General features: G+C 39.8%; 2 protein-coding genes across 2 annotated transcripts in view; one reads left to right on the forward strand and one right to left on the reverse strand.

The window, feature by feature from the left end:
• Nucleotides 1–3,777, forward strand: part of LOC140369179 (BAR/IMD domain-containing adapter protein 2-like) — a 60,068-nt gene extending 56,291 nt beyond the window's left edge. Inside the window, 2 exon segments of the mRNA XM_072456449.1 lie at nucleotides 3,628–3,722; nucleotides 3,725–3,777. Coding sequence (XP_072312550.1) covers nucleotides 3,628–3,722; nucleotides 3,725–3,777 — 148 coding nt within the window.
• A 1,429-nt stretch (nucleotides 3,778–5,206) lies between these two features.
• Nucleotides 5,207–15,082, reverse strand: part of aatkb (apoptosis-associated tyrosine kinase b) — a 55,585-nt gene continuing 45,709 nt past the window's right edge. Inside the window, exons 10-15 of the mRNA XM_072456638.1 lie at nucleotides 14,672–14,821; nucleotides 11,335–14,536; nucleotides 10,450–10,561; nucleotides 9,275–9,367; nucleotides 8,717–8,938; nucleotides 5,207–7,816 (exon numbers count right to left, since the gene is read on the reverse strand). Coding sequence (XP_072312739.1) covers nucleotides 7,788–7,816; nucleotides 8,717–8,938; nucleotides 9,275–9,367; nucleotides 10,450–10,561; nucleotides 11,335–14,536; nucleotides 14,672–14,821 — 3,808 coding nt within the window. The 3' untranslated portion in view covers nucleotides 5,207–7,787. The remainder of the gene's footprint in view (nucleotides 7,817–8,716; nucleotides 8,939–9,274; nucleotides 9,368–10,449; nucleotides 10,562–11,334; nucleotides 14,537–14,671; nucleotides 14,822–15,082) is intronic.

Genomic DNA, 15,082 nt, shown 5'->3' on the forward strand with positions numbered 1-15,082 from the left:
ATATTTATCCTTATTTTTGTCACAAAAATATTTCGCACAATGCTCTTTTGGACTTGAACACATAAATAAATAAGAATAATTATATGGTTCAGTGATTAAAAACTGCATTCATATGGAAAATAATGAAATGTGGGAGATGTATAGAGCAATATACTGTACAGTAATACATTATTTACTGTTATATTTTTTTGCAACATAGACAGCCATATTATAAACTGGATTAAATGTAGAATTATAACCTTAACTATGAAGCAGCAGTGGCAAATTAAATATAAAATAACAATGTATTTTTAATAGTTTATACAATATTTGCTAATTGTATACATTTGCAAATATAGCTTTCTCTGCATTTAAATTAAATGTTCTTTTTTTTTTTTTTTTTTTTGTTAGACCTAATTTATTTTAATACAATTACATTCAAAAGTTCACAAAGTAACATTTTAACTGTACAAAGAGCACTTTGTCTGTAGCCAAACACGTTTCTTTCACTGTGCTTTTATTTTGAAAGGGAAGGAGACATTTTTGTGCTTCTGCATGAATGAAACTGGAACGATGAAACCTCAAATGTGCAATGAGATTTTACTTTAAACTGTTAAATAAATATGTATTACTGATTGTCTGAGTAGTTTCTATATAAATATGTTATTATACTGTAGTTTTTGTTGTTGCTGTTGTGTGTTTTTCATCTACATTTGACCCATAAATGCTTTGGATTTTAGGAGAAAGTCAGAAAACAGTTATATTGTTATAAAATACTGATAGCAGCACAAACATTCATAGTGTAGTAGTAGTAGCAGTAGTAGTAGTAGTTGTAGTTGCAGTAGAGGTAGCAGCAGTAGAAGTGGTAGCGGTAGCAGTAGAAGTAATGGCAGCAGTAGTAGTTGCAGTAGAAGTAATAGAAGTAGCAGTAGTAGTAATAGCAGCAGCAGCAGCAGCAGTAGTAGTAGTTGCAGTAGAAGTAATAGGAGTAGTAGTAATAGCAGCAGCAGTAGAAGTAATAGCAGTAGTAGTTGCAGTAGAAGTAGCAGCAGTAGTAGTAATAGCAGCAGCAGTAGTAGTAGTTGCAGTAGAAGTAATAGCAGTAGTAGTAATAGCAGCAGCAGTAGAAGTAATAGCAGTAGCAGTAGTAGTTGCAGTAGAAGTAGCAGCAGTAGTAGTAATAGCAGCAGCAGTAGTAGTAGTTGCAGTAGAAGTAATAGCAGTAGTAGTAATAGCAGCAGCAGTAGAAGTAGTAGCAGTAGTAGTTGCAGTAGAAGTAGCAGCAGTAGTAGTAATAGCAGCAGCAGTAGTAGTAGTTGCAGTAGAAGTAATAGCAGTAGTAGTAATAGCAGCAGCAGTAGAAGTAATAGCAGTAGTAGTAGTAATAGCAGCAGCAGTAGTAGTAGTTGCAGTAGAAGTAATATCAGTAGTAGTAGTAGCAAAAGAAGTAGCAGCAGTAGTAGTAGTAGTATAAATAGTAGTATTATTAATGGGTTTCAGCTTCTTCTTATACTTTTGATGACCTTTTCAGATTATATAATAAATTTGTTTTTACATTGTTTATCGCCCTAATTTCCCCTCATTCTGAAACCCATGGATCGTAGAAACATTAGCATTTAACATTTAAACATTCACATTAAAACCGAATACATTTTAGAGCAGTTTCCTCTGAACTATTGTTGTATTTTTGTATATTTTGTTTATCAATACTGTTCCATGCCATTATCACGCCTCGTTTCCATGGCCACTGCTGCTTTCCACGCATAAGCTAGTGCTATTATCCCTGTTTTTACGTAACTTAAATATGTATTAAACAATAAGGCTTAATGTTTTGGTGATTTGAGGTGTGGTTGGTTGAATAAATACAGCAGAGGTTCAGAAACAACGTAAAAATGTCTAGTAATACCTTCAGTTTTTACGCTGTCCGTCCAAAAAGAAAAGTCGCCCATGGATTCAACTGAAATACAGCAGGTCTTCTCCCCCTGCTGGAGAACTGCTGCAGGTGATGATCTTTCAGCTGCAGCACGGTATTTAAACTCGACTGAATCAGACTGAAACAACCACGTGGGAAGACGAATCCCGCGGTCATGGAGACGTCAGTGTGTTCGAGAAGTGTCAAATCAGTGGCATCGAGCAGAGAAAACATCTAAAGGAGAAGCAGAAACTAATCTACTACAGATCTGAATCCCAGTGAGAGTGTTTGGGACGAGCTGGAGAATATTGAAGCGTGTGCCCCTTTTTTTCCTGTGGCGACTTTTTTTTTTGGACAGTGTATTTGAGTGTTTTATTGTTATTTGACCTAAATATAAGATAGATTGGTTTCCATTTAAACTTTGATGAAATGTAGTGGTAGTAAAGGCTTCATCGGAGTCATCTGGACACTGTTAAACAAAGACATTTTATTTTATTTTGGTTTTATTTTATTTTTTATTATGTACGAATACAAACCAAGATACAACTGAGACAAGACAAAAACTCAAAGTATCCTATAGAAAGTCGGTCTGGCATACGTTTGTCTCCTGTTTTCTCTGTCCCATTTGTCCATTTTCAAATTCAATGCAAACGTTAATCTTCTGCACGTCATTTTCAATCATTTAAAAAAAAATCTCCAGATTGAAAAGAAGTGTAAGATTCTTCCACAGCGTCCTACATTTTAAACCTTTTCCTCTATGAACCACATTAAATACAGTATCATGATTGTACCATTATATATCATGACACCATCTTACACAGCTCAGTGCCTCTAGACTCACCATCAGTGGTTCTTACTCTTTATGAACCCAGTCACTGATAATTATGTTCATTATATTCAATCTTTGGAGCTAAAGTGAAGTGAAGAAGTGAGAAGGAAATACAGGAAATGGAGGAAAACTGGCTCCTTTCCTCCCATGTGATGTGATTTGCAGTGCTAATAATATGTTCTTTGTTATTAAAGGAGAACTAAGCAACATTTTACCTCATTAAATGTCTTTGTAAGTCCTTGTGATGTTTAAATATGTATTTTCGGGGCGTGTGAAGCGTCCATCGTCTCCCCCTGCTGTCTCTTTGCAGAAAACCAGCTTCTCAACATGGCCGACATCCACCCTATGCACCAAACTAACCCTGTGAAACCCTGGCTCTTTTTTTTTTTTTACACGTGTTGGTCTGTTCTCTGACAGTGTATTCTCACAATGGAGCTGCAGGGGGAGCTCTGTCGCTGACGTTACTCAGTTCTGCTTTAAGATGTGCATTGTAGATAGCGCCGTGTGCAGACTCGGGTTGGTTACTGTGTGTTTGGCCTGTGGTTTCAGTCCGAGTCTGGATTGTGCTCGTTTGTAAAGGACATCGTCAGAGTAAGTGGATCACATCTTTCTGCCAGTTTGTGTGTGGTGGCTTTCCCTTGGCATGTCTTCCTAGTTTGGTTCATTTTCTATGTTTTGTCGTTAAATTCCCACTTAGTCCCCTCCCGCGGTCTTGTGGCTATAATTGTATGCGTGAAGCTCTGTTGTTTTGCCCTTTTCTACTACGGCGGTTCTAGTAAATCCGCTGTGATGTTTAAAAATCCACGTTGTGCTTATTATTCACGTCGCTTCATTTCACCACATTCGGTTACAATTTCACGACGCAATTTTTTTTTCACCGATTGGTTGTTTGCTTGCGTTTTCTCAGCCTGACTCCGCCCACCCTGCCAGGCGTGGAAGCCCCGCCCAACCCGCCTCTTTCCGATGACGGCGATGGCACGGTGGAGCCGTCGACGTTGGACGACGTTGGTACGACGACGTGGAGATGTCTTCCACTGCGGCTGCTGAAGAATACTGAATGCACAGGAAACGCGAAAAATGTTTTGTGTTTGGGTAGAATTATGGTGATAAATCTCTATTTGATTGGAAATAAGCAAAGATTGAACATCAGCACGACTTTAAGTGAGTAGTTTATGAAAGTTGCCCTGAAATTAACTTTAAAATTCTGATGTTTGAGGTGAGACACTGCAGGAGAACAGGGGAAAGTAAAAATGCACTACGTTTTCATCATGTAATGTTTTAATATATAAGTAAAGCAAATGCCTTATTTTTGTATCAAAGCATTAGATGATGAGAACACACATCACATACAGATAAAAAGGCCCAAAATGTCACATAATGACAAAAATGTGGACAAAATGGTCTTCCTTCATTTTGTTAATTTATTTGATACAAAAAACAAAGGGAATTTTGATCAAATATCATATTGGACTATACTAGATCTTACAGCAAAATTGGTGTAAAAAATAAATTGAATTGCATCAATAAATCCTACAATCCCACAAACTTTTAAAGTCAAAATCTAAAGTCCAAGAATGTAAAGTTTGGTGTGAATTTGAGCTACTTTAAGGGCTGGAATGTGAGAAAAAAGTTCCTTATAAATCTATTGATCCAAGTAAATAAAACATTATACTACAAATGGAACCATGTTGTTAAGAGCCTGTAGTGTCTCGCCTTATGTAGCACACGCATCTGTAGAAGTGTCATGTTTTAAGGCAGTAAATGAGAAACTATTATAAATGATTATGAAATTAACGTACTTTTACATAGCAAATTTAACGTTGGAATTAAAAGTTGAGCATCGTTTAAATATCCATATGTCTTGTGGAAAGTATAATTCATTAAATTAAATTTGACACCATTTCTGTTTTGCACACTGCACATTCAAGAGCAAATCACACTTTATACAAAATAATCACTTTAGAACAAATTTTCGAATATTTGAATTATGCAAATGTACACTTAATGATTTAACACCCCATTTTTTATCACCGAAATTATCTGCTACTTTGAATTGTAATATAGCTTTGGTGAATAATGCGTATACTTGCTTATTGTTTTCCGGATCCATCATGTTGTTGCTGCAGCGCCCCCTAGTGCTAGTCCACGTTAGTATTGATTAAACCCTTTAGTTTTAAACGTTAACTTGCACTTTACACGTTCATCTATTCATGCTGATCTCTGTCGTTATATGCAACGTTTGGAAATTACAAACGTTAAATACTGTTAAAAATATGTGTACATCAATAAAATATATAAATAATACAAGCAAAAATAAATAAATACAATCAGTCAGTGAAAGCGCCGAGAACAAACGTCTTTATCTTCTGTGATTATGAAATGAAAACAAATAAAAAATGTTCCACCCATTTTCAGTGTAACGTGTGTTGAATCAAAAAATATAGATAATCGTCACCATTTCCCCTCTTCAAAAGCACAAGACCGTATCCAGATGTGTAAAACAGACTTTATTCATATTTATAGAAGGTACAGAACATAATGATTTGTCCAAAGAACCAGCTTCTTCATCCCTTCATTCAAATGTACTTCATCAATCATCTGCAGTACCTTTGACATACAATATTCTTTGGCAAAAAACATAAGATTTTCCAGTAAAATTACCACATCTGCAAATCTAAAATACTTCATGATCTATGCAGAGAAATCATCGCTCCTGAATTGGATACAAAAATATTAGCAACAGCTGTCGATATTTTACAGCCGGGCCAAGTCCCTCTCCACTTTGCACAAGTCTGAAACCAAAATAAGGCTTTGCAATACTCTGAGCAGCTTCCAAAACGTTGGATAAGTGTTCATATGGCATTTACTCCCCTTAACTGGCGCCCTCTAGTGGCAACAGCGTATAGATTCCAGACTAATTACATGTTTACCTTATTAACCAAGCTAATTTACACATTATGAATATTTTTTTTCACCAAACTTCATCTGAACAATACTTTGTTACCATCTGGACACGTAATCTGAACATTGACCTCCAAATGCCGTCGCTTCACTTTATGCAAGTTGCTCATTTTATCCGAATACATGCGTTCGCGGTGACGTCATACCGCCGGGACTTCCCCATAGCGGCCATTTTAAAAGGGGCACGCGATATATAAAAACCAACACGACTGCATCCTTTTCTACAGCATAATGAGCTACGAATACTTTGATTCTTTAGACGATAACGGCAAACTAAGGTGCACGACAAAGCTATCATTCCTTGTTCTGACAACAGAGCAATGTCCTGACAGATTAAGCAGGTTTTTGGCATTTTGGCCTCACATTTCCTGGATTTCGTATGTAGTAGACGTGCTGTTGTGCCCCTTTCAAAATGGCGGACTCGGTTGCCACTGCACAAGCTCCCGGATGTGCGAATGCATGTATACGTGTTTTCAAATACATTATTCGATAGCAACGGAATATATATTTTTTGATCTACAGTGTACACAAAAAAGTGCCTCACGGTGTTACTCGTGTGGTCGAGCGGTCGTCAGTCGCCAAAAACGACCGTGAATTTACATATTTTCGACGTTTGGAGGCTAACGCTAACGTTAGCGCTAACTCGTAGCCTGGTACCGGGCTAATGGAATACAGGCGTTATAGTGTAAAACGTTTCATAATGTGGCTTTAAACCCTTCAACTTTTAAGGCAAACAAAACTAGAAGTAGTAAGGGACTGAAACGACTAGGTTTGTTCTAGTTTTACACATAGATTATTACAGGAAAAGGCAACGTTTTGCTGGAAATACCGTCGTTCTTGTGGCGAGCGGAGAGGGACTCGACGGCGGCTTAACACTTAGACGACACTCGATCTACACTTCGACTCGGCTTGCCACGAAACACGGGGAAAGCGACACTTAAGTTCATGATTGTTGAGCCAATTTACAGCGGATGACAGTAACAGTACAGTACAGTCAGTTCTCTCAAATATAGAAAATGGCGGTAAATACTCGTTCTAGTTTCAAATGAGCTCGTCTATAAAAGGTGAAGGTACAATGTACGTGTTTAGCTTGCCATTAAACGCAGTTCCTTATTCTTACCTTGTTCTTGTCTTCAAAATCATGCATGGCTATATTTTGAAAAATTAGTAAGCGTTTGATTTCAATCTTTTTTGTCATGGCTAGTAATTATTTGATGATGTTTGAGGTGCTTTCATGCCTTGGTAAATAGAAATGGTTGCTTTAGGGAGGGCATCTGATGTATAAAAGTATACATAAATGAGTAATCAGTCAATTACGTATATGTATTCTTGTTCCCCGTAAAGTGACTTGTAATTATTTGATGATACATAGTAAAACAATTGCGCCAAAATTGTTCAATGTACCCTTTCCAAGCCTGGATAAACAGAGATTATTGGTTGAGGGAGGGCATCTGATGTAGGAAATGATCGATCAATATGCAGACTAGGGCGGCTTTCCGTGAAACAAGTCAATCATTGCACACTAGGGGGCAGAAGAATCGAATTGGCAACTCATAATGCACAAAAAAAGTCGAAAGAATGTAAAAAAAAGACCAATATTTACCTTGATTTTGCATTCGTTTTAACAGAGTTTTGCTTTGCTTGCACCTGCTCATTGTCCCCCCCCCAAAAAAAAAAAACTCTAAATGGCGATTTCGTTATCCACTTATGATATATTTTTAATGATACGGTTAAAGATGAACTTCTATAAAAGTCTATGAATCTGTACAATGGTGTTCAAAGTGCGAAAAATCCATTGCCAAGTTGACATCCCATTTGTTCCTATATATTCATAAATCTTCTATAACTCTTTCCCTGTTGTTTCTCGCTCCGAAAAATAGACAATAGTTAAAGATAGGTCCCATCCTCGTTCACGCTTTACATCTTTGAATATATTATTTTCTCTTACTCTATATATTAAATCTTTTCTTTTGATTATTGTTGGTTTTAAAGTGTCCACAGATGAAGGAGGCACTGTCTTGTATTTCTAAAACCTGACGTTAGGGTAAAGTGAGAAAAGTCATGCGATGTTTTGTTTTTTAGGGGTTCTTTTGTTTCAAAGGCTGGTCACTCTTTGTCTCCATCGTCACTGCTGCCTGAAAAACAAGAAACCAAAACGGCGTTACTTATGAAATTGTGATTTAACAGACTAAGCATATAGTTGTATCTGTCTTATAAAGGGATTCTGTCCGTACAAATATTACTGTAAATCAGGGCTATTCAACATGAGGCCCGGGGGCCAAATCACGTCCGTCAGGTGATTTAATCCAGCCCACAACACATCTTCTAAATAAAAAAAATTATAATAATAATCTTTTTTTCTGGTTTAATTGTGGGTTAGCACTGCTTTAGACCTGGTTTGGTCTTGGGTTTAGTCCTTGTTTGATTCTGGGTTAGTCCTGGTTCAGACCTGGTTGGTCCTAGTCTAGTCCTAGTATAATTCTGCTTCAGAGCTGGATGGGCCATGTTAGTGAAGCATTTTGTATGTTATTTTCTATCAGTGATTATTTATAATTTTTTGTATTAACTCAGTTTATTGAAACAGTGTTAGGGATATTTTGTGCGACCCAAAATGTTGTTACAGTAGAGGTGTGTTGTGCACTTGGCCCTCCAAAATATCTGGTCCTTTGGAAAATGACGTAGAATAGCCCTGCGATAGATGATTGTATTGCAGGGATGTAACAAGATGAAAATATCACGGATTCATGGTACAATATTGTCACAATATTCAATTCGCGACACGAAATGCTAAGAAAATTGCAGAACTGCTACTTTTTGGTACAAATATTGAAAAAAATTAAGACATGAAAGTGCTAAATAACAGTTTTTTCTTCATGTTGTGGCTCAAAGTTACTAACTCAAAGGAACTTGTAATTCTTTGTATTCTGAGACGATACGATATGACAATATTTCTGTCATTATTACATCCCTCATGAATTGTGGCCAATATTTTTGCTAAGATATATATATTATATTATACAGATTAAAAACTGTACCTCCAATTGAGTCCACATCTGAGTCGGAGATGTGAGTGATGGAGAAACGTGAGACAGGGGTTGGAGACACAGTAAATCTGGACATGATGGGTTTGGCAGCTGGTCTGGTCTCTGGTCTGGTCTCGGGTCTGGTCTCTGGTCTGGTCTCGGGTCTGGTCTCAGGTGTGATTTCAGGTCTGGTCTCGGGTCTGGTCTCGGGTCTGGTCTCGGGTCTGGTCTCAGGTGTGATTTCAGGTCTGGTCTCGGGTGTGACCTCGGGTCTGGTCTCAGGTGTGATTTCAGGTCTGGTCTCGGGTGTGACCTCTGGTCTGGTCTCGGGTGTGATTTCAGGTCTGGTCTTGGGTGTGATCTCTGGTCTGGTCTCAGGTCTGGTCTCGGGTCTGGTCTCAGGTCTGGTCTCAGGTCTGGTCTCGGGTGTGATCTCTGGTCTGGTCTCGGGTCTGGTCTCGGGTGTGATCTCTGGTCTGGTCTCGGGTCTGGTCTCGGGTCTGGTCTCAGGTCTGGTCTCGGGTGTGATCTCTGGTCTGGTCTCGGGTCTGGTCTCGGGTCTTGACACAGATCTTGGTGGAATGGGTGGGGGAGAGTCCGGTGTGCTTGAAGAGGTGGGCAGTGGGAGCAGCGAGAAGTCATCGTCCCATTCGTATCCTGCACCTGACGAAACCACAAAAACACATGCAATAAATAACAATTATGAATATTGCTGCGTTTCAGATGAGATCACAACATTATAGGGTCAGTCCTGTTCTAAAATATGTTCCCTTATTCCATCCATCCATATGTTAATCATAAGCACGTTTTTTGGTTTTTTCAAATAAATATATACATTAAGGTAAGGAAGGTCATGGAGAAATATAGGAGATGAATGGACCTTGTCACTAATACTTATGGGTTTCAAGTGATAAATATATTTTCAATCGTAAAAGGTCCATGACAGTATTTCATCTACCTTCAAAATATGGAGTTCTATCTAACGTTTTTGTCAAATTTGAGTGACTCTGGGTTTGTATCAATTTAATGAATTTAACTCGCTCCGTATTGAGACTACATCCGGCGTCACTCATATATCTTTGTTTCTAAATACATTCTGTAAACTTTATAATTTTCATTTTGGAAGATTTTGTATTTCTTTAGGTTTATTTGACCAAAAACAAATTTCTCCATTCCATTGTGCTTTATGGATGGTCTTAAATTCAAACCTCAATGCTTCAGACCAACCCAGAACGCAGCTGGAACCCTATAATTCCAACCTCACAACTTTACACTGTGATTAAGGGGATGTTTAAATGGTGGTGGAAGAGGCTGGATGCTTATCATTGTCACAGTTATGTCTTTTAAATAGGTTTATCCTCAGTCCATTTTTCAGCCCAATCCGGTCCATCTTTTGCTTACCTCCTTGGTTTTCCTGCTCTCCCCGGCTGCCTCTCATTCCCTAATCATCCCAGGGTAACTTACATATACTCCTTCTGTTCATTCAGTTTTTGCTAGAGCGATCTTCTGCCCTTGTATTTTTCAAGTCTGATTCTGCATTACACCCTGTTTGTTTCCAGTCTGACGTTATGTTTGGAGAGTTTCCCATTTTTATCATATTTAAGTTGTGTCAATAAAGAAATATTTACCCGAGTTATTTACCTGCCTTCTCTGTCACTTTCTGTTGAACTTAACGAGGATTTACATTGAGCTCATTCTTCGCGTTGCATTTGAGCTCAGTTTATCTGCGTGGTGATTATACTCACTCTCCTCGGAGACGTTTCCATCCGAAGAGTCGTCCGAAGCGTTAGCGCGTGAACTTTGACCTTCTGAAGGGAGGGCAAATCCGTGGACCGCCAACTCTTTAGTGGGACTCTCCTAAAGACAACACAAAGCTTTTGAAATAACTTAATAGCACATTTTAAGCATACAATGTTTTGAAGATGAGCTATTAGAAATCTGCAAATGTAACTAGTGTATAATATGAAGGTGATGTGGCATTATTTTCATTTTTTAAAAGTGTATATGCTAGTGGTTTGAGAAAATAACTCAACCATCACTTTTCCATTATATTCTGTCACCTTTGCAGATTGACCACATTGATTAATGGTTAAAGGCGCACTAGGTAACTTTTCAGGCTCTTTATTGTTTCCTTGGAGATATGATCGCTGTGCCTACCTCACAGTAAGAATGCATTATTTTCGAATAGATAAGTTTACTTTATTTTGACAATCCAAGATAAGAAAAGTTGTATTATGCACCTTTATAAAATACCCACATTTTGCATTATTATTTTTTATTTTGTTGCATTATTGATGTAATTAATATGATATGACGGCAGAAATGCTCACAATGAGTCTGGTGATGATTTATGGACTTAAAGAACTGCTCAGAAGACCTTGGATTTCTCTACCTATTACATTACAAAACGGGGGATTATGAGTGTTTTCTGAGGCTCTGATGGAGAGTTCTTACTCAACAGAATCAACCAAACAAGCAATAACGTAGCTAAATACACCTCCAGGTATGGTTTTGAGGGAACATGGTTATAACATGATTAAAAGCTCAAAGAAGTCAATGTTGCATTATATGTGTCCTTTTTAAATATAATGATAAACCGTGATATTACAATAGCGCTTCTCTGTACCAACCTGATCAAACAAGTAGACTGTGACATCATCAAAGAAGGACACCGTTTTCATCTTGCGGTCAAATACTTCCTGGAGGCTCTCCGTTGTTAGCAGCGTGGGCATCTTCAGGAGGCTCTTGAGATTCTGGGCGTCAGTGTCATCGCTGATTATAACAGGAACGGGGTGGCACTCATCTTCACTATCCTCTCCCCCGCTTTGTTCGTTAAAGGTCCGGACGTCTTCCTCCTCCGAATCATCGCTGTCCGTCTCTTCTTCGTAGTTGTATTTGTCTGTCGCAGTTTGGGGCGGAGTTGGCGTCGAGGGAGAAGAAGACGAGGACGATGACGATGACAAACGGCGAATGTGTGCGTTTTTCTGTAAAGCCACTTCGTCTTTGGGCAAAACATGCATCATTTCACTCGCTGGATTATTTGGATGTTTTGTTGACTTTACTTCTACTGTTTCATCCTTGCTCTTTTCTTCAACATCGTCTGTAATATGTGAACCCGAATCCACACTGAGAGCTCCAATTGCTTCTTCCATGGCGCCTACCACTTCTGCAGCCCAGTCCCCAAAATTTGAACCATCTTCTTGGGATGGCCATTCGTCTAATGCCCCCTCTACTGAATCCAGCTCCAATGAGTTCCCATCATTGTCTTGGTCAACGTTTAGGTCTTTATTGTCCTCAGCATCCAGAAATTCCTCTCCTTCTGGACTTTTCCGTTCTTCAGCTTCCTCATCCCTGCTTCCTTGTAAAGAGTGTCGCTCGGACTCGTAATCTGAAAAATATGCAGAATCTCGATATGGCATGCTCTCACTTAGTGGTTGCAAAGTTTCTTCACCTTTTTCAGGGGTTTCCAAGACCAAATCTTGATCTAATTTTATTTCTTCCTCTGTATCAATTTCAATTTCAAAATCCTTGACAACAGCCTCAGCTTCCTCAAGACTTGCGTTCAAATTATTCATCGCTTGGTCTCGAGTTTCGTGAGGTTCTTTAGGGACAAATTCTGGACTTTCGTTGTTTTCCGTATCGTATCCACTATCCATAGCCTTGGGAGAACTTGACGGGTGAGAGGAAGAAGGACTTAATCCTTCACTAGATCCGGCTGCGGAGGGCAAGTCCATAGAATCCATAGAATCAGGCGTCCCAACTTGCTTTTGAAGAGATTTGAACGCTGGAGACACGGTCATTTCACTAGATTCGTCAACGAAAATGCCAGAAGTTATGTCCGTAATATCATCTGTGGTGTCTTCATCATCTTCATCACTGCAATCCAAAATATCAGCAAGACTAACGCTCGATCTACCACCCTCCATGCCGCTGTCAATATTTGGACTCTGCTCCGATTGTGAATCCGAAACCATTACGTGCATGTTATCGGCAGGAGGTGGCGACAGTTGGGCTCGAGTTATATCTTCTATATTGGCCTCCACTTGTTTATGCGCAACCTCCTTGACAACCTCCTCCTTCCTCTCTTTCAAAGGTGTATTGTCACAAGAAAGCTCAACGTATTGCTCCTCGGCGTCCACCATCTTGGTATGGGCAAGTTTGGGCACAACTGGACCTCCTGGCGCTGGAGATAAATTGATCATCTCATCGGTACATTGGACATCAATGGCTTTGTCTTGTGTGTAGCTATTGTGAGGAGTATAACTGTGGATGAATGTGTTATTTTGGACGAGCAGGCCAGTAAGCGGGTCGACGAAATGTGAGTGGCAGCATTCAGACGGATTATCGCTTTGATGGCACAAGTAGACGTAGGCATTATTCTCTTGGGGCACTATCGGGTGGTGCTTGCTTAAATTAAGGCAAGCGCTGTTGTCTTTCCCCAGACGTGGTTCGAGGTACTCCACCTGTTTTGGCAAGGAGTGGTAAGCTTGGATATCATGGTCTTCTGGCCAAGAATCTTCAATGTCGGTGGTTGGCATTGTATAGTGGAAATCGACATAAGCATCTTGTCGACAACTATGGCTAGCTCGTCTGTTGTGGTGGCTGCTGTGGCGATGTTTTGAAGGCCATGTATTGCAAGTGTGCCTCTCTATAAATATATCCTCTTCATCTTCGGTTTCGCTGTCTTGGTGTCCAATGTACAGCGCTCCCTCTGTTTCCATATTTATACTGATAGAGTTGTGTTTTGTATGGGCTGGCATTGTTTTTCTTAAAGAACCCATCATGTCATAGTAGCCACCAGTTATATTTGTATCTAGGTATGTGTCTCTAAAAGCTTGTTGAGGTGGCGTGCTCGCTGTTGGAGAAATGCGCAAGGGACTTTCGAAATCGCCCAAAGCTTGACGCAAATTTCGCGACCCCCAACTTTCTTGATGATGCTCCCTTCCAATCAAATATAGATCTGGGGGCGATTGCTCGTAGTAATAACCACCATCTTGGTCCTTATAGGAAACATAGTGACTTGACTGCCACGGCTGTATTGGACTAGCATCGGACATTTGCCCCATAAGCGGTTCCATCGTCAAAGATATTGCAGGACTTGAATCATTTGAATCGTAAATGTCAGATTTATTTGCCGACCAGTAAGGAGCCATGTTTTTTTGTGAGGGACAAACGATGCACTCGCCTGATTCTCCACTGCCAGTCAAAAAGCTGCCACTGCTGCCTTGGTATTCAGGACTATAGGAGCACATTGTATAATCAGGATCCATATTGCAGTCAACTGGTTCTTCAATCCGTATGTAATATTCGCTAGCAAGCGATGGACTGTGGGCACTCAGGACAGGAAGTACACTTGGAGCGTGAAGGTGTTTTGCTTGGTAGTAAGTGGATGGAGAAACACCGTGGCTCATGTCAGATGGGCAGCTTCCAACGATGCCCCCTGGTGGATAAAATGTGTCTGGACAATGATGGTCGACTTGGTTTATCGACTCGGCCGCTCTGGCTTGTTCCCATTTGTACTCAAAGTTTAGACCGTGGCTGGTTTCTGTCACGGTCAAAATGTCGTCTCCTGATTCGGAGTGGTAGCCTTCTCCGGAGGTGAAGTTTTCAAGCAGAGGGAAGGAGGAGGAGGACGAAGGGGCGTGTTGCTCCCGAGTGGAGCGACAGAAAGCGCTATGGGTGTTGTTAGGGCGTAGTGAGTTCCAGCGGCGTTCAAAGTCTTCCTCGGCTTCGCTTGCTCCTTTTGCACAAAGATAACTGAGCAGCAGGTGGACCTCCTCAGCTGTCGGGCGCTGGTCAGGCTGCAGCCAACAGAACTGCATAACCTCAAACCTGAAGACAAACGGATCAGAATTAAGGCTATGAATACAACTTTGAGTAAACTAATGACGAGGAAACACCGTTGTAATAAGGTCATTACAGTTGATTTTGCACAGTATACAGTATAAACCCTTTAAAAGAACTTACCAGCGGTCGGACAGTGGAACTTTGAGCAGCGGACGGGGCAGTCTCAGCTGCTGTTCCCTCACGGTGTAGGTCAGCACCTGTCGGTCCGAGTAGTGTCTGTACGGCTGATTCGCCAATTCAAACAGCTCCCAGATCGTAACGCCCAGAGTCCTGCAAAGTTAGAACAATACGAGTGTTTTCAGAAGACACATTTTTGAAGATTTAATTGAGTTTGCTCAATTTAGTTTAGAGTCACAATACTTAAAATTCCGACTAAATTTCAACACAAGTGAAGAGGCTCAATACAGATTTTGATACTACAATTAGCATGAAAACTGTTTTGTTTCTTTAATATCACTATGGAGTCAAAGAAAGGTCTTTTATATATAGTTCTTTATTCATTTAAATTGTTCAATATTGATTCCTGGACAA

The sequence above is a fragment of the Eucyclogobius newberryi genome, unplaced genomic scaffold (genome assembly GCF_026437365.1).
Source record: "Eucyclogobius newberryi isolate DKJ021-1_F unplaced genomic scaffold, fEucNew1.0.hap1 SCAF_20, whole genome shotgun sequence".
Lineage (NCBI taxonomy): Eukaryota > Metazoa > Chordata > Actinopteri > Gobiiformes > Gobiidae > Eucyclogobius > Eucyclogobius newberryi.